This window comes from Paroedura picta, chromosome 1 (genome assembly GCF_049243985.1).
Source record: "Paroedura picta isolate Pp20150507F chromosome 1, Ppicta_v3.0, whole genome shotgun sequence".
NCBI lineage: Eukaryota > Metazoa > Chordata > Lepidosauria > Squamata > Gekkonidae > Paroedura > Paroedura picta.
The window spans coordinates 116,057,538-116,077,474 of NC_135369.1; the positions used below are offsets into that span (position 1 = coordinate 116,057,538).

At 42.9% G+C, this 19,937-nt stretch overlaps 1 protein-coding gene across 1 annotated transcript; it reads left to right on the plus strand.

The window, feature by feature from the left end:
* The first annotated feature begins 336 nt into the window (after positions 1-336).
* Positions 337-18,752, plus strand: SERINC1 (serine incorporator 1). Its single transcript, XM_077300697.1, has 10 exons — positions 337-526; positions 5,247-5,408; positions 6,644-6,807; positions 10,207-10,286; positions 10,688-10,825; positions 11,798-11,967; positions 12,065-12,155; positions 15,169-15,310; positions 15,442-15,672; positions 15,908-18,752. Exons 1-10 carry the CDS (start codon positions 488-490, stop codon positions 16,044-16,046), a joined length of 1,356 nt encoding a protein of 451 aa, XP_077156812.1. The 5' UTR covers positions 337-487; the 3' UTR covers positions 16,047-18,752.
* Positions 18,753-19,937: the final 1,185 nt, after the last annotated feature.

A 19,937-nucleotide genomic window follows, 5' to 3' on the forward strand; every position in this document is an offset into this window, starting at 1 on the left:
GATGCCTGTTCAGCATTTTACTTGATCCTGACAAATGCGCTGTCCCCTACTTGAAGCTCCCTTGCAGTGACTCAGCCGAGCGCGGCCAATATCGTCTGCTCTGCCTGGCATTCCGGGGATGCCAGCAGTCCGCCTTCCAAGCAGCCCCAGCTCCTCCCCAAGGGCCCTGCGAGCGCTGAAGGTGCGAGCCCGCTCCCCCTCCTTTCCCCTTCGGCAGAAGCGGCGACCAGGAGCTCAGCCAGCAGCCGCGCATCTTAGAAACCACGCCCACCGCGTCGGCTCTTCCCCCAGCCCCACCCCTCCGCCGCGGCCGTCATCCCAGCAGAGACGCTCTTCCTCTTCCGCGCGCAGGTGACGCGCATGCGCCGCCCCTGACGCCATCGAGCGAAGCGGGTCGGGGCGTAAACAAGGCTTCGGCATCCTCCTGGGTCGCCGCCTCCATCTTTAAAAGGGCTGCCGCGCGACTCACCCGCCTGCAGGGAGCGAGATGGGGGCAGTTCTGGGCCTTTGCTCCATGGCCAGCTGGGTAATGTGCTGGATTCGCGGGGCCTCCGTCCTCTTCCCTCGGCCGAGAGGAGCGGAGCGGGGAGGATATGGGAGGCTGCAAATGGCAGCTGTGCGCGGCCGCGCGGGGGGCGCAGGCGCGTAGAGGGTCGAAGTGACTGCAGCCCTTCCTGGCGCGCATTGTCACGCCCTGTTTCATGCTGTTAGGGTCCCGCTCTGCCCACCGGGTGTGTGTGTGTGTTAAATTCTGTTTAGATAAAGTCCTGCCCCTTCCTTGCTCTGGATTATTGATCAGATGCCGCTGTCTGAGCCCCATCTAGCGCACTAAGTCGTTATCTGTGAGTTACTGGATTGATGAAGCTGCAGCTTTTCCTTTCTTTTCGCTTGGTCCCTTTCTTTCTGTTCCGTGTGCGGCGTCTCTCCGCCGTGCTGTTGTCTAGGTTTTGGGCCATGGGCACTTTCACCATCCCGTTATTCCCATCCCGCCCACATGAATCACGTATCAAGGGGGTCAAACTTGAGTTCTTGGATTTGCGAGGTGCGAAATCAACGTGCGAGACTTGTGGGTGGTTGCATTAGTAGATCCTCTTATTTTTATAACATCCCAAGCTGTCTGGCAAAAACGAGTAACGTTGTCTGCTGCAACACATGTAGAGATTCTGTATATTTATGCCTGCAGATAAAGGTCGCTAAGCCTACCGTCTTGCTCTGTCAAGCACTGGTACATGCAGGGCATAATTAGCAAACTTAATAGGGGGATCCAATGCAGAATTACTCTACCCTGTCAACTCATCTCCATTGACCTTGACTGTAGTACTTATGCATAGAATTGGACTGTCAGTATATTTTTAAAAACGTTTTGATATATCTTGTGTTTAAAATAGTATTGTCTGGGTTTGACACAGTTAAATTAATGCCAGGGAAATGTTGAATTGGGGGGGGGGGGACTAAAGCACATCTGCACAACAATGGAAATCCACTATGTCAAATGGCTTCTTTTTTGCATCAGTGTGTGTTAAAAGGTTTTTTTTAACTGCTCAGGCAAATTGCTACTGCAGAATAATAAATGTGTAATGAGCATTGGACAGGGAAATTAATAAAACATTGCTGAATTGTGCTGACTTTAGCATTGTTGAAACAAGGAAGTCTGCTCAAGTTGAGATGGGCAGTTTATGTTGGGCCTGAAAAAGTCACCAATATTTCCCCCCAAAATATGTATATTGTGCTTTATTGTGATTTCTATTTTACATAACTTACAGGGGAGTTGAACAGTGTGTAACTCTCTAAAACAGTGGTCCCCAACCTTTTTATCACCGGGGACCACTCAACGCCTTTTACTGAGCCCCGGTGTGTGGGGGGGGTAGTTTACTTCTCTACTCTCAACCACTGCCCTAACGCTCTCTGATTGCTATGGTAATGTTTAAACATCCCTTCAAAATAAGATACAGACATGCCACAACAATGAACATAAGGAACATTTTATTTTCATGGAAATTTTAACTCATGACAATGACAAATCAATGGGAACCCTGAGCTTGTTTCTCTGCAACGAGATAGTCCCATCTGGAGTGATGGGAGACAATGACACCCAAAGTGTGTTGTAAAGGGCTGGGCGGGATGAAGTAAAGGGGGGGGAGAGAAGGCGTCCTTCGGGGCCCACCTCCAATTAGTCGAAGGACCACATGTGGTCCGCGGCCCAGAGGTTGGGGATCGCTACTCTAAAACATTATGCAGATGCAACTGGCATTGGCCCTTACAGTGGCCAGAATATAAGTGACTAACAGCACATAAGGGAGACAGGTTTCAGCTTCTTTTCTGCAGGGAAAGAATTTTTGCACATTGTCAGTTATTCAAAGATGTGAATATTCTGCTTTTTGAAGCCATTTATGCACACCAGGAATCCATTCCCTTCTCATTTGTCCGCATATGTAGGTCATACAATTAGTTTAAGACATTAATATTTATTGGCTCAGTTTAGATTACAGAACTACCAGGAGCTTGTTTGTGATGGGGCATATATTAAAAGGAATAACAAGCATGTCCATAGAATAGTGGGAGGCAAGAATGCCAGTTTACTTGTATGAACTCCGTTGAAATACATTAAAGTAGGAAAACAGTTGCAAAGGAAACGAGGAATGGATTTTCCATTACAGTCAGGTAGATGACTCTGGGCCTAGAATGACAGGCCCCAGCATGGAATGATGTTCCCTGGGAGTGCCACGGGGGATCTGGGCCTGTCATTCCAGGTCCAGATACCCCTTGTTTTATTTTATTTATTTATACTTATATTTGTCGACTGCGACCCCCAAACAGTTGGCTCATGGCGATTCACAACAAGGTCCACAAGGACCATTACAATAAACCATAAAGCCACAACCAACAACAACAATCCACATTAACAATAATGGTGGGATATCTAAACTATTTCCTTCCCATTACCCAACCCTGGCCGATGACAACCGGCCACAGAAGTTCACAGGAATCCACCGTCGCTCAGAAAATGGCCATGCACAGATGAACAAAGCATTGCCTCCTGGGCCTATACAGGGAGGGATCAGACCTTCCTAGCCTTGCCTCAACCAAATGCCTGGAAGAAGAGCTCTATCTTACAGGCCCTGCAGAACTGTGATAGCTCCGTCAGAGCCCTCAGCTTTTTCGGGGAGCTTACTCCACCAGGTCGGGGGCATGACTGAGAAAGCCTTGGCCCTGGTTGAGGTCAGGTGAAACTACCGGCGGCCAGGAACAACCAGCAAATTCATACCTGCAAAAGTGCAAGGCTCTAAGCGGGACATAAGAAGACAAGCGGTCCCTCAGATAAGCATGACAGATAAGCATGACACAGGCTGCGGTTAGAACCAGAACGTTAAACCAATTGGTAACCAATGTAGCTTCCTCAGCATAGGCTGGACATGGGCCTGCCAAGATGATTTTGTGAAGACCCTAGCAGCCACATTTTGCACCAGCTGCAATTTCTGGGTCAGAGACAAGGGAGGGCCCGTATAGAGCAAGTTACAGACGTCTAATCTGGAAGTGACCATTGCCTGGATCACTGTGGCCAAGTGTTCTGGAGACAGGTAGGGCGCTAGTAGCCTAGCTTGGTGTAGATGGTAAAATGTTGCCTGGGCTACCTTCGTGATCTGAGCCTACATAGACAGGGAAGCATCAAAGATCACCCCCAAATTCCTGGCTGCAGGCACAGCCTTAAGCTGCACCCCATCCAGGCAGAGGAGGCACACTTCTTGATCCTGGCCCCTTCTACCTAGCCACAAGACCTCCATCTTGGAGGGATTGAGTTTCTGCCTGAGCCATCCAGGCACTGCTTCCAAACATCTGGCAAATGTTTTTTTTTTTGGGGGGGGGTCTGGCTAGCCATCCATCAGGAGATAGAGCTGGTTGTCATCCTCATACTAGTGACAACCCAACCCCTGGACCAACTGTGCTAGAGTGTGCATTTAGATGTTGAAAAGCATGGGGGAGACTATAGCCTCCTGTGGTACCCCACAGGGGAGCGCAAAGGGGCCTGACACATCTTTCCCCACTGCCACCGTCTGTGTCTGAAGGAAAGATCAGGCATTGCAAGGCTGTCCCCCCTAATCCCCGCCCTGGTCAACCATATGAAATTCAGCTGACAGATCTAAAAGCGCAGATAGCTGAACTGCCTCAATCCAGTTGGCATGGATATTGTCCATCAGGGCAAGGAATGCAGTCTCCACCCCGTGGCCAGGACGTGAGCCTGACTAGTATGGGTCAAGTGCCACAGTATCCTCCAAGAATGCCAGGAGCTGGTCTGTGCCAGTCCCAGGGAGCCTCATTCCACTCTGGATCCTGTCACTCCAGGCCCAGATCCCCCACGGCACTCCCAGGGATTGTCATTCCACATTCCAGGCCCAGAGTAGTCTCTCTGTGTGTAATGGAGAATCCATTCCACATTTTCTTTGCAATTCTTTTCCTACTGTAATGTATTTCAATGGAGCTTATACAAGTAAACTGGCATTTTTGCCACCCATTATTTCCAATGTGTCTTCCAGCCTCGCCCACGGTTTCCAGTGGGCATTCTTGTAATTCCTTTGGGACACAAACTTAGTTAATTGTTGGGCTTGCATTCCTCCCCCCCCCCCCCAAAAGCAGAAGTAATTTGGAAGACAGGTGTTGAATAAGAGCAAGTCTATGACTGACTGGAAATCACATAGTTACTGTGTTGTCATGTTGGTTGTTGGCAAGTTTCCTTAAGCACAACTTGTAGTGGGAAAATGACCACTTAGGTTTTTTATAAATAGTCTCTTGGCTGTTTTCATTTTAGTTGGCACAGTGAGAGTCACTTAAGAAGCAGTGTTTATGAGGGGGGGAGGCATCTGCTGTGCAATATCTTATCTACCTTTCAAAAGACCCACTCCATGTTTCAGTACAAGTATGCCAAATCAGGACCTTAATAGATCTTCTGCAGAACTGCCTACCTTTTAACATGGCTCACATCCCTTGAAATAAAGATCAGGGAGACCGAAACAGTATGGTTTGTGTTATTGGGAATCATATGAGGACATGATCCTTAAATGCCGAAAGAACAGCAGCATCATTTTAAGCATAGCTAAACTCTTAGAAGGCTTAGGATATAACTCTGCTTAAGATGGTGTTGTAGGCAGTAGTTGAGTACAAATTTTAACCGTGTAATTAACATAGTGGCAGCCATTGCATCATTCTTAAACTAGTTCTCAAAGTTTTCTTTTTAAATTTCTTTCCATCAGATACCATGTTTATGTGGCAGTGCCCCATGTCTGCTGTGCCGATGCTGCCCCAGTGGTAATAATTCCACGATAACGAGGGTGATATACGCGCTGTTCCTGCTACTTGGTGTGAGCGTAGCATGTGTCATGCTAATACCAGGAATGGAAGAACAGCTGAAGAAGGTCAGTTTACTCTTCTGAGAACTATCATAAAGCTGATGACGCAGAAACAGCTGCTGAGATTTCCTTGGACTCTTCTGTTTTTTCCCCCAGAGAACTGTTTGCTTCTCTATAGCAGGCCTTCTCAGTAGGGGTTTTGTGGTAGCCCTGGGAGGGTTTCCCAAATGGGTGGGAGTTAATTAATGTTTAATATATTTTTAAAATTTGTTAAACATTGATTGGGTGATACAACCATATCTTGATCTGCCCCCCCCCCACATGGCCAATGATGGGCCTGGAGGGGGTGGGAAGGGGAGGGGCCCCAGGTGAACATGTACACAGCTATGTTTCCCAACCCTATTCAGCATGATCACACCGCTTCTGGGGCTTCATGAAGCTTGAACAATGTTTCAAGGGTTTCTCGATAAAAATATTGAGAAAGGCTACTCCGGAGCTTCCTATATAGAAGTTACTGCTCTGCTGAAGAATTTTTTTTTTTTTTTTTGTATTTTGAATATATAGGTCAAGGGCTAAGCATGAACTAGATTCCTCACTCTGTATGCTGATCAAGCCTTTTAATGGCTGTCACTACCTGTTTCTTGCAACTAGTATGTGCAATGATGGACAAAGAGTTTTTTCCACTGATTTTTTTTAAAAGGGCCCACAAAAAGGACTATGCTAGGGATTATAGGATTTGTGTGGGCTAAAACCATCTGTGATAAGAGTTGTGTATACTGAATCTACCTCAGAATGATATAAGCTGTGAGCCAAAGTGGTACTCCTAGACAGACATATATTTAGTTGTAAAAGCCATCACTTTATCAAGGAAGTAATCACTGAGGAATCATTCCTGTTGAAAGCGGGCACTTACCTTGGGCTGGTTTTGATTACTTCTGACTACTGTATGATTCTTCAACCTTTATATTGATTTCAGTAAATAATACAGTGGAACAATTTATTGGATGGTGAAAACATATTTATTAATCAGCCGCAAGATTTCCTTTTTCTTTTGCTTAAATCAAAGGTGGGCAGGGAGAGGGAGGAATAAAGACTGCACATAGGTGAGAATGCAGGCTTCATCCGACATTGTGCATAATGTTGGCTTAATGTAGCATATGACCAGTTCTAGCCTGCATTTTTAAAGTAGATGTTGGGATGTTTATCTTAATAAATAGTAACTAAAATAAAAGCAATAACAAATGGAAACATGCTGATTATTGGTGAAAAAGTGTTGAAACTATTTTTGCCTTTTGGTACAGATTCCAGGATTCTGTGATGAGGGCCATGTGAATTGTGATGTTCTAGTGGGGTACAAAGCAGTGTATCGAGTGTGCTTTGGTATGGCGATGTTTTTCCTCCTGTTCTCCTTATTGATGATTAAAGTGAAGAGCAGCAGTGATCCAAGGGCAGCAGTACATAATGGGTAAGAGCAAATAGCTGATTGCAGAATATGTTTCTCTATATTCTAAACAAGTATGCTGTGAAAAAAATTCTGTGGCAACCATAGGGGTCACCGAACAAACTGGAATATACTAGTAGACTTTGACACTTGGAGTATTTGCATAAACTTGAATGATAAAGATTATTTATTTAATTTTATTTAATTTTATTTATTACAGTCATTAACCAGCATCAAAGTATCTACAGACCACATACATTGTTACAGCGTTTTAACAGTCAATAAAGAACCAATATGAGCTTTAAACATATAAAGATCTTTTCGACTACCTCAATGAGACTGGAAGTCTACATTTACTCTAATATTATTTTAATTATATTTTATCCCATCCCTTTCCCAAGGATAAAGGTGGAGTAAATGATTGTCTTCTTTCACTTCTGATTCATGCCTAAAACTGAGATAGGCCTAGTTGAGAGGTTGTAAATACAGACTTGAGTAGGGATTTGAGCCTGCATTTCCCCAATCCTGACCAGATACAGAAACAGCTCTACTAATTCTTCTAATTTACTAATTCTAACCACTACCAAAGCATAGGTGACATGAGTGATCCTGCAGCCATTATTGGACAATGTCAAGTTCTTGGAACATAGCCTGCAGCAAAGCAAAGCCAGGCTGACAAGAGAGTCTGTGGAAGTATAATGGGATGCTTTATTCCTGCATCCAATTAGAAAGTCTGGGCTAAACAGTCATAAGAGGACTTTGTCTATTCAAGCCATTTCATGGCAGATTTCTCCAGGATTTATCTATTAAAGGCTATCCAGTTTTAAATCTGATAATACAAACAAGTTAAGTGTGAGTTTTGTTCTTGGGACTAATGCCAACAAACCAGACTAAAAACTCTCAGAGACATTTAACAATAAAAGATAAATTAACCCTATAGTTACTGAAAAAGCGAGTGCTAACATTATCAATGTTTCTAAGTTTTCATAATTGTATTATAAAAAGTATAATTTTTTTAAAGCAAAGTTTCAGCCCAAGTCATAGACGGCTAGGAATCTCACCTAATAAACTTTTGAGAATTCCGCCAGGAAAATTTGAGTTACTTATCATGCTAGTACATTTTTATAATCATTCTTATGTTCATCTAAATTGTTTCTTTCTTAATTATGTGATTACTATCTAGATAAGTTATTGATTCATAACTAATGATGGTCAGAACAGGTGCAGATTAACTAATCAACAGATGCATATGAGATATATCTGATATGTCCTCTTCATCTTTTAAAAAGTAAGATAAAAAGGACAAGATTTAACCCCTTTGTTTCTGTTAAAAAGCAGTTAATCTAACTTTTCTGTAACTTATTTCAATTAACTGTCAGAGATTAAAGTTACAATAAGTAACAATAAGTAGATTATTATTAATAAGTAGAGAACAAGATGCAATTTAATAAAGATAAGTGTAAAGTTCTGCATCTGGGTCAGAGAAATGAAAAGCATGCCTACTGGATGGGGGATACGCTTCTAGGTAGCACTGTGTGTGAACGAGACCTTGGGGTACTTGTGGATTGTAAACTAAACATGAGCAGGCAGTGTGATGCAGCGGTAAAAAAGGCAAATGCCATTTTGGGCTGTATCAACAGAGGCATCACATCAAAATCACAAGATGTCATAGTCCCATTGTATACGGCACTGGTCAGACCACATCTGGAGTACTGTGTGCAGTTCTGGAGGCCTCACTTCAAGAAGGACGTAGATAAAATTGAAAGGGTACAGAGGAGAGCGACGAAGATGATCTGGGGCCAAGGGACCAAGCCCTATGAAGATAGGTTGAGGGACTTGGGAATGTTCAGCCTGGAGAAAAGGAGGTTGAGAGGGGACATGATAGCCCTCTTTAAGTATTTGAAAGGGTGTCACTTGGAGGAGGGCAGGATGCTGTTTCTGCTGGCTGCAGAGGAAAGGACACGCAGTAATGGGTTTAAACTTCAAGTACAACGATATAGGCTAGATATCAGGAAAAAGTTTTTCTCAGTCAGAGTAGTTCAGCAGTGGAATAGGCTGCCTAAGGAGGTGGTGAGCTCCCCCTCACTGGCAGTCTTCAAGCAAAGGTTGGATACACACTTTTCTTGGATGCTTTAGGATGCTTAGGGCTAATCCTGCGTTGAGCAGGGGGTTGGACTAGATGGCCTGTATGGCCCCTTCCAACTCTATGATTCTATTCTATGATTAAAGTAACAATAACAGCCAGAGTTCAGTGACAGTTGAAGAGTACTTCTGGTAACATGCATGGTCTGCAAGAAAAAAAGGGTGAAGTAATCATATATTACAAATGCTAAAGGGCTCATTTAGTTTTCGTCTGCTGCATTTCTATTGAACAAAGCAGCATTGAAGATAAATTAAAGTGATGTTCTTCATTCATTCCATATGCAAGACCGAAATCCTAGGGCAGCATTATGAGTCCCACTGAGCACACACATGACACAACTATCAAATGCATCAGGGGGGGGGGCAGCCAGAGTCTCTGAACCTGCTTGTACAAAAAAGAATTTTCTTCAGCCCTTTGAGACTTTGTCTTGCTGGCCTTCCCTTCCTCTCAGCATATAAACAAGAGGCAGGATACATGTAGACTAGGAGCAGTCCTTGATGACAGCTCTTGTGACTCAGCAGATTTAACTATGTAACCCATTTGAAGTTCCATCCTATAGATTACAGACTACTGGATTATAGTGAAGCAAATAGTGTGCAGTTGAGGAAGAAGACTGTTGCCTGAAGACAGTGGTACTACAAATGGGAGTAAAGCTCAGAGTGGGATTTTCTTGCCAGTGGAGGCAGGGATCCCCTGCTACCAGGCCCCACACCTGCATTGCCAATCCATTGGCCAGTGGGGAGACTTACCAGGAGAGAAGGGGAAGCCCAGGCTGCAGCGCTGGTGATGTGGTGATGTCACTTCCAGTTCACACATCATCACATCAGGGACGTCCAGTCAACATGGATATTTGGGAAAAAACTCTATGGTAGAAACCATTTTTACCATAGAGCTTTTGCTCAAATACCAGTGTGTCATCTCAATATCTCTATGATGACATCACTTCTGGCACATGCAGGAACTGATGTCACTGGCAATGTCCCCTGGACCTCCCTCCTGCTCCCGTTAACTTGTGTTCCTCGCCATACCTCACTGATTGCCAGGAGGGACCTGACACCCTTAACTGAAATACAGCCTACACAATAGGCTCTGTCAACACTTAATGGTATTGTCTGTGTGTTTTCAAAGGGTTGATTCTATTGGATTTCCTGCATACTATATAGGCACTATTACTTCAAGAAATGCAAATAAACATGTGTATTATTAATTGTGAAACATTTGGCATGTGCTTTTTAAAATGCGTGACCTTGACTTTGATGGTTCTTTGTTGAATTTTTCAGATTCTGGTTCTTTAAGTTTGCCATAGCAGTTGCAATTACAGTTGGTGCATTTTTCATTCCAGAGGGACCCTTTACAACCGGTACGATGGCATTAAGTAATTTTAAATGTGAAACAACAGTTTTCTATTTCTAACAAATAGTTTCATCTTCATCTGTAATTGAGGTATTTTGAAGTTGTTTTTTTATAATGACTTGTTACTTTGGTGGAAGTGAGTAGGCCTTTGAGTAAATGCCTTCATTCTCCTTCCCAGCTGCAACGAAGTGTGGAGCCTAAGCAATTATATCAGTCCCTTCTGCCTTTTGTTTGTTTTGTGTGTTTAAACTTTATACTCTTTGGGGAACACTCTTGTTTTGTTGTTGCTGTTTAAGGGGACACTTTGATGGCATATCTGTCAGTAAAGCAAATCTGGACTGAGAAACCATTTTGTTGATAGTAAAGCTAACATGTCTCTCCCCCCCCCCCACCTCCCCAATCCCTCAGTCTGGTTTTATGTAGGCATGGCTGGAGCTTTCTGCTTCATTCTTATCCAGCTGGTTTTACTGATAGATTTTGCCCACTCTTGGAATGAATCCTGGGTTGAAAAAATGGAAGAAGGAAACTCAAGATGCTGGTATGCAGGTAGGCAGGTGTATTTCATGTAGGATGTTGATTGCATTCTTGTTAAAGAACCCAGGAGTGCCGAGCAGCATGCTCTTTGAAGTCAAGTTGCGAAGGAAAGAGGGGTTTCCAGTAGGATGCTGGCGTTATCAGAGATCCGTTGATCAAATGTTTGCAAGTGCTAGTGGAGGAATGACTCAAATTTTACTTGAGCAAAGAATATCCCTTCCTTCTTCCCCCCCCCCCCCCCAGTTCCGGTACCCCTTGTATTCTGATACATTCTTCATAACTCTCAATATTAATCTGTAGGATTATTCTACCCCTCATTTGTAATGCTGGAGTCAAATCCTTGCATACACCTGCTCAGTTCTGGGTTTCCCACACTGTGGAGTGAATCTAATGGTGTGTCCATGGACAGCATTAATAACCATGAATCTTCCCTGGCAGTTATTTCCAAACCTGGAAAAGTTTATTCCCAGACTTTTTGGACAAATAGAATATGGATCATGTGGGCCAGGAGGCTTCAGTGTGGTGGGGAAAGGGGATGAAATCATACTTTTCACCTTCTTTGGTGAGTACAGCTTTACTGATAGAAGAAAGGGAGCGTTTCATCCTTCCCCCCTACAACCTTCTGACTTGCATTGTTATTACTCTAGTGGGGCCAGAAGCTGTAGGGTCAGAAATGCTTGCTGGAGACTGGGGAAGATTCATAGGTTTTGCTTTGTCCTTGTGTGAATTGAGCCCAGCATGCCCCACAGTAATCGGCAGGTGGAATTAATTAATGACCACTGGGTTGAGGCCATAGTTTGGGGAAATTACATTGCTTTTATTAGGCGATGCTGCTAAAGACTGTTGTCAGCTAATATGGTCTTAGTGCAGAGATTATCTTGATCTAACTTCTGTGCTCGAGGACTTCTTTCAGAGCAGCATGCTAGGAATACCTGTTTCAAATACACCCATCAACTGAATCCAGTTTTGTTTGCTTATCCACAGCTTTGCTGTCTGCCACAGCTCTGAACTACCTTCTGTCCTTAGTGGCAATTGTCCTGTTTTATGTTTATTATACTCGCCCAGATGGCTGTTCTGAAAATAAGGCATTCATCAGTGTCAATATGTTGCTCTGCATAGGAGCGTCTGTCATGTCCATTTTGCCTAAAATTCAGGTATGACATTTTCTTTCAGTACTTGTTGGAGACTGCCTCATATTTAAACTATTTTGTGATGCTTGATTTATTTTGTTTTTGTTCTCTCTGCACATAGGAGTCACAACCAAGATCTGGGCTGTTGCAGTCATCTGTGATCACAGTTTACACAATGTATCTAACCTGGGCAGCAATGACCAATGAGCCTGGTAAGATTTGACCTTGTAATATTTATTCATCTCATTTAAACCTTGTAGCTCTCTACAATGAAGAACCGAAGTAGCTTCCGACCTTCTTCCCTCCTTTATTTCACAGGAGAAGTGAAGCCTAGTGTGTCCAGGAATGCACTGGGCACTAGGAAGGGTGTGCCCGCAGTGGCAGGAAACTTAAGGTGCTGCCCGGCTTTCTGGCCCTTGCCCCCACGGGCATAGAGTGCTGCCCAGCTCCCTAGCCTCAGCACTGTCCCAGCAGAGGCTTCTTGCATTTAATGTCTGCTGGCAAGCCTGGATTCAAGTCCCATAGTTGGTAGAACACACATGTGTATCTGTTGATATACTCCAGTCTAGTTTTTGAGAAGAGCTAAATCTATTTTATTGGCCAGTAAGATTTGCAACATTAGCAATTTAGACTTGCTTGTAGTCTCAATATTCATTTGACAGATTTGGATACAATCTCCTCTACTCCTTGTCAACTACTCCTGAGAAAGACTGGTTGGTTGTTTCCATGTGCGTAGAATAGCCAGAAGATCCTTAAAGAACCAGAAGTTCTAGCTCTCTAGCTTTATCATGAGGAGGTGAGCTAGAATTGCACTGATGTGTACCTATCCAGAGGTGGCTCAAAAACCTGTTCACAGACATGAGAGAAGATTCCCAGGGGAATTCATGAAAGCAAAGATGCTGTTCTGAAACCTGGAAAGCCAAAACATCTGGTGGAAAGTTGCAGACCTATTTCGTTTCTCAGTTCCTGTTATAAACCCCTCAAAAGGCTAATCCTGAATACCCCATTGTAATTATGAAGAACAGGTTCCGAGCCTGACAACTTTTATTGAGGCAGGGTATCAGAAGTGTCTAAGACATCAGTTTTCATCAATCTGGCTACCACTTATGACAGTCTGGAGGGATGGTTTGCTGTACAAGTTTTCCCCTGCAGAACATTATTTCAACTCCTAAATAACATGCTGAGCGACAGGACTTTCCAAGTAATTATGCGTCAGTCAATCAGCAAGCAGAAGAAACTGAATAATGGTCTACCTCAGTCCTTGTTCCAGGTCTTTTCAGTCTATACATCTCTAATGTTCTTGAGATGATATCCAGGAAGCTTACATATCCATATCCAATGACATGGCAATTGCAGTTAGGCACAAATCAGTGGAAAGGCCTGAGGAAATTCTGACTAGGGACCTTGAAATTTTGGCTGACCACTACTATAAATGGTGGCTTATCCTGTTGTTGTTCTGTGCGAAGTCGTGTCCAACCCATCGCGACCCCATGGACAATGATCCTCCAATGTATCTAACCTGAGCAGCAATGACCAATGAGCCTAAGTCCAGGTAAAAGAGTGCTCTGGCTTCCATCTCAATGACAATCTTGCCAACTGTGAACTGAATATCCACCTTAATGGTACCCTATGTACACACACAACCATAGATCTAGGTACCTTGACATTACTCTGGATGTGGTGCCCTGGAAGAAAGATAAATTATCTATACAGAGCAATTACATACATGAGATGGTTGGGGAGATTGTAAATAGCACTTGCCTTTTAAGACGAGGATGTATTTTATAGAATTTCCAGGCTATGGGCTTGTCTTAGCTGATTGGTATAAGTAATCTCCCTTGAGGGACATTTTCCTTGTAGAATTTTATAAAGAACTAAGCTTCATTTTACCACTTGTAATGGAGAGATGTACATTCATTCTGTTTTTTCATGAAATACCACAGACCTTCCAATAGCAGGACTTTTGGAATGCACTCATCAAATATGTGAGTCAGTTGAAATTCTGCTTGGGTTTATGCCAATTTTAAACCAATAAAACCTTAATGGAAGTGTTATGTGCCTTCTTGTTGAATGCTTACCTGAAAGAGAAGATTCTCAGCCAGCTATAAGCACCATCTTAACATTGTAGCAGCAAAAACACAGCTGATGTAGGCTTTTCCAGATTAAGATCCAGATACCTAGCAATAAGATCTGCACAAATCCTGCAATCACAGAATTTCAATCTAGGGAATGAATGTTTCAAACATGGAATCTAATCAGTTCCACCCGATATTCATAACCTGATAAACACCAACAAGAGGCCTGCAGAATTTGACTTGCTATATAAATTATGGAGGATGGCTAATAGAATACAAACAGGTATTGGCAGTTGTACAGACCTGTTCTTTAAATGGATCAAAATACCACGGTCCAAATGCAGTTGTGGTGCTGCCTGCCAAACTGTTTTCCATCTGTCCCGGAAATGTGAACATTGTGATGGAGAAATGATGTGATGGAGCTCTTTGAACTCACTCAGCTGGGATTGAGTAGATTGAAAATATACCTGTTAGTATTTAGGGGGATTGCGCAATTGGTCTGCATACCCATTGTGTCAACTGAATTTTGTATTTTACGTGATTATACTAGTGGAGCAAAGCCTGCTTTAAAACGCTTTCTCTGCCAGAATGACGTTTTGCTACATTTTTTACCTTCTGGTCATGCAAAATTTGCTTGCCTTCATTTCTCTGCAAGGTTCTCTTATATGCCTATTCCATTTCAAAGTTACTGAATCTGCAAACTTCTTGTCTTTCACTGCTCCTTTTAGGAATTGCATTCTTGCAGTATACAGTACTTAAATGCAGATAGCACATGTCACTTGGAAACAAACATAATCTTAAGTTTTGATATGTAGCTAATACTAATATAGCACAACAGAAAATCACCCGATCAGATGTAGCCTTTGGCTGGTAAATAGCTCAAGAATTTCATCTTTAGGCTATCTGAGTAAGTGTGAATGAAGTTTTGTTAGTCTTAAAGGTGCCCCTGGACTCAAACTGCTTTCTACCTTTAGGCTATGTAAAAATTAGCACCTATTGTTGCTGTATAAAGTAACATGAAAATTATTTACATTAAATAACGGTAATTGTCAGTGTGCATTTACTGTGAGAGCAGATTCACACTCAGCAAGTTGAAAGTATCATCAGTTTGAATAACCTGACTTTCACTTTCCTGTCTTTGCCAACACAGACAGACAATGCAATCCCAGCTTGCTCAGCATAATTGGCTATAATTCCACAAGCACTCCAAGCCAGGGCCAATTTGTCCATTGGTGGGACGCCCAAGGAATTGTGGGGCTCATTCTGTTCTTAATGTGTGTGCTGTACTCGAGGTGAGGAGAACATCTTCCGGGGGGGGGGGGAAACGGGGCAGGACAGGGAGAGGAGACATTCTTACGGTTTCATTTGTTAGAAATGATAAGAAATGGGCATTCAATAATAGTGCCTTCTCTTCTGACTGCAGCATCCGGACATCCAATAACAGCCAAGTAAATAAACTGACCTTGACTAGCGATGAGTCAACCCTGATAGAAGATGGACTTCCCAGGAGTGATGGCTCCCTTGAGGATGGGGATGATTTCCACCGCGCTGTCGACAATGAGAGAGATGGAGTTACTTACAGTTATTCATTCTTTCACTTCATGCTTTTTCTTGCTTCGCTTTACATCATGATGACTCTAACCAACTGGTATAGGTATGTAAATATTATGGGGAAAATCAAAAGATGTTGACAGATTCTCAGTGATGTTGGTTCCAGGAGTGATAATCACTTGGAAATGTATGAGTGGGCCAGATGGTAGACTACTTCTGCTTCTTTGACGTAATCAGAATTTTCTTCTGAATTTAGTTCTTAAAATAAAAAGGAACATTATTGACAGAAAAGAGGTTAGTTTATCGGAAACACTTATGTGCTCTACTCTCTCTTCCAGCCCTGACCCTGTTTCTGATGCAATGACCAGTAAGTGGCCATCTGTCTGGGTGAAGATCTCTTCCAGCTGGATTGGCATTGTCCTCTACGTGTGGACTCTGATGGCTCCACTAGTTCTAACAAACCGTGACTTTGACTAAGCCAAGCATCTCATCTGAAGGAAGTGGTTTTGGTTGCTTACTTGAAGCTAACAGTATTCCTTGCAAAGATGTAATTGTAAATATGTGTGTGTTGTGTACTATTGGTGCATTTTACCCTGTCTTATTTTGCATGATTACTTTTAAATCATGTTAACCTACCATTTCAGTGACTCTTTCCTAGCTGAGCTCACTGATGATTACTACTATGGCTAAATGTGATGATGACTGTTCTGGGTGTTTCTTCTTCTGTGTCAAAGAAGGTGGGTGATTGTTGGCTTGGAATCCTCAGCAGTAAGGCAGAGCTATGCTTCCCTGTGGTCCCCCCCCCTCGGTCTTGTGGGGAGCAAATTGGAAGTCTGTAGCAGGAGGGGGGAATTGCCAAAAATCTCACTCTTCTCCTTTGCATTCAGAAAAGCCATTCTATTGGAAGAGCTGCTGTGGTACTGTAACAGCACCCAGGTTCTCAGGCACTATTTTAAAAGCAAGTACAAAGCCTCACTTGCCTGGATATGATAGCCCTGTAAACACTGGAAGAAGGACTGCAAGGATGTAGACCATGGGAGGGAGAGCAGATGGCTTGACTTGCTGCACCTGCATACCCATTTTAGGGGAGTGAAATGGCCATTGTCACATGTCGGTCAGATATTACTACAAAAATCCTGACAGCAGAAATTAGGAAGGTTCTTTTCATGAAACTCTTTTAGCCCTGTGAAAAGACATCTCAGTTTTGCCAAAATTTGGTGATGGAAAAAGCATGGCAATTGAACACGATTCAAAAATGTTCTTTCTTGTGCTTGCAGTACACTTCTTCCATGTACAGTATAATCCTCCCCTTCTCTTGCTAATTGCAGAACTAGGATCCACATAGTGCAAGGAAGAGTCTTTCCTTTTAACATTTTGTAGCATCCATTTTAAGGAAAGCCATCTGTAGGGCATTGCAGAGTTCATCCCATTTTGCAATGAAAGGGTGGCATTTTGGAGCACTGATTTTTTTTTTTTTACAAGGCCCTTGTGTTCCACAAAATGTCATCTAACGCTTTACAGAATTAACCCTATGAAAATTTGGCTCCTGTTACTCTTACGTTGAGTGACAGATGAATTTTCTTAAAACGAAAAGTCGTTATGTGTGTAAATAGGCCAAGCTTTAAAGCCAGATATTTGCTACTATAATTACATGGGGAACCTCAAAGTGTGTTGTAAAATTACAAGAAAGCTAGTGTTGCCTTTGACAATCCTCTTGGCCCTTCTTTGATGTGTAGGGTAATTTCAGGGCAGTTCACACATTCATAGGTGATCTTACCTTTGCTTTGCTGCCACAATCTGGCAGCTGAGATGTGTGCACTGAAAGGGTGAAGAAGGAATAAAAATTGATGGCTGCTAGGCTTTGAGGCTGCTGGTTACTTGAGAGAGCCTGGGTTTAGGCCTGATGCTTGGAGGTGAGTAGTTGACTCATCTGAGTTTACTGCTGATTTGTGAAAATTGGAAGCCTGAGCTTCCTCAGTGAACTGGATACAGACTGGCATGAGGAAAAGAATGTCCAATCTAATGCTGAGACTTTATGGGGAGGGGGAGAAGAGGAAGCAGTGGACTGTTATTTGATCTAGGAGGGCAAAAATGGTGCCTCAGCTAGCATTTTCATGAGATAGTAGGTTTAAAAAGCTGACTGACAAAAGGCATTTTTACTGGGAGCTTGCTGCCACAGGCCAAGTTGAGTTGCATAGGCCTTTGCATTCTACTGGTGGCGCTGACTTCTGTGCTTCAGCACAGGACTAGTATTCGAGGGGCAGAGATAGTTAAAGATTTTAAGGTTGCACTTCAGATTTTCGTAATAGGCACTCACATGAGGTTTCTGGATGTCAAACATAAATGCCATGTTATGGTTTAAGAAAATGAAGTGTGTTGCAGTGTAATATTAGACCTATTAAAATGCATGCTGTAGGGCTGTTCATTTTTGTATCATTTTGATAGAATGCTTTTTAAAAACTTTATCAGTGTTTGACCGTACTTAGCACAAGTGATAATTGCAGGAATGGAGGCCTCCAATAAGTTAGTGTCCCTCCAGTACTGTTAATTGTAGTGGTGTCCTATTGCTTGCAATAGAGCCACACACCAAGGAAGTCCTGGGGTCAGGATTGGATTTTTAGGGGTTTTTTTTGCAAATGCTTTAAATAGATGCTTTTTATGCTATTCTCTCCAAACTGTGCTGTTTTAGGGGTGTTGTGGATCTTAATTTGCAGAAATACTATACTGGATAAGCTAACATGGTCCGTATTAGTCATATTTAAAAGAATTGCATTTTACCGCTTTTTTCCACAAGGAAGCTACTTGTTTTGTTTTTTTTTTCTGTTGGTTGCCTATCATTGCTAGCAGTTGCCACATGGATTTATATTTCGGAAATCTTGTGTCTGCTAGAACTGTTTTGTATGCGTTAGTGTATTTGGAAAATTTAAATATGCTTTAACTAGAAATACAGTGATAGCTTATTCCAATTTAAGGTTGTCCAGTTGGAAGTGAACTGTATTTCAGTTTCTATAGCATTCCTTATACGTAACACTTCTTGCTTTTGAAATTAAGTTTATTCAGAACAGTTGTGATGTAAACTGACATGCGGATTAAGTTAAATATGAAAAATTCAGTTTGGTAGATGTGTAGTCACTTTGAATGTGAATGTATGCTGTACCAATCAATAAATGCTCAAATAAGTTATTAGTCTTCTCTGATGCACAATGAATCTAGTAAATTTTGAGAGACTGATGAGCATACCCTTACTACAGCTAGTAGCCACTATTAGGCCTATCCATGAATCTCTCTTTTAAAACTGCTAGTAGCCATTGGACATGTTTTAATCAGTTGTGTAAACTTGCATCTACTTCTCACTGGATACCATTGAATTCTACTACTGGGTGGGATGGGGTATCGAATCTATCCAATTTTTCTACCCTATGCACTTTATAAAACCTTGCAGGTCCCTCCACCAGTTGCCTCTTTTCTAAAGGTCTTCTTTCTCCAAGGTTGAGGACAGAGGGTAGCTATTGGGGAGGAACATTCAGCCTGTTATGGTCTCCAGTGTGGAGTACCTGAGGGTGTGATTTTCTCCCCAGTGTTGTTTAATATCTTTATCTGTAACACAGATGATGCAGGAGTGAAGGTGTCATCACCAATATGCTGATGCCACCCAGCTCTACCTGCTTATGGAGGGAAGGCCAAATGCTTCCCCAGACCCATTGGCCAGATGACTGGAAGGCTCCAGCAGAGTTGCTTGAAGCTGAACCCCGAAAGGTCCTGTGGTTGGTTGAGGAAGGGACTAGTTTCCAAAGGGTCATTTCCTGTCAGCATGGGAAGCAATTCATAACTTTGCACTCTGTCAGAAACTTGATCTTTGACTTCCTGACAATGGAGGTGCAGATTGCAAAGTTAGATTGTCAGGTCTTTTTTTACCATTGCCATTTAAAGCTACTAGTGCCATTTAAAGCTACTACCTAACCCCAGAAAACCTATCCACAGCGATCCATGCAATGTAATTTGCTCTGCATGGGCCTTAACCCAGAAACTGAAACTGGTTCAAATGTGGCAGCCTGAATCCTTGAACACACTGGAAATTCCATATTCGACCTGTCCTCCAGTTGAATTCTGGATCAGGTTCATGGTCTTGGCCTTTAAAGTTCTGCATATCTGAGGGACTGCCTCTCCCAATACACTCAGATATCTCGGGCCACTATATACCAAGAGAAGTGCATCTGCCCCTGGCAGAACGTGTTGCCACCACACTCCCAGGCCCTGACAGAACTATTGCATTTCCACAGGGCCTGTAAGACAGTACTGTTCCACCAGGTGTATAGTTGAGAGCAGAACACACAGAACCAATGGGTCTCTCCACTCTCAGAACATAAT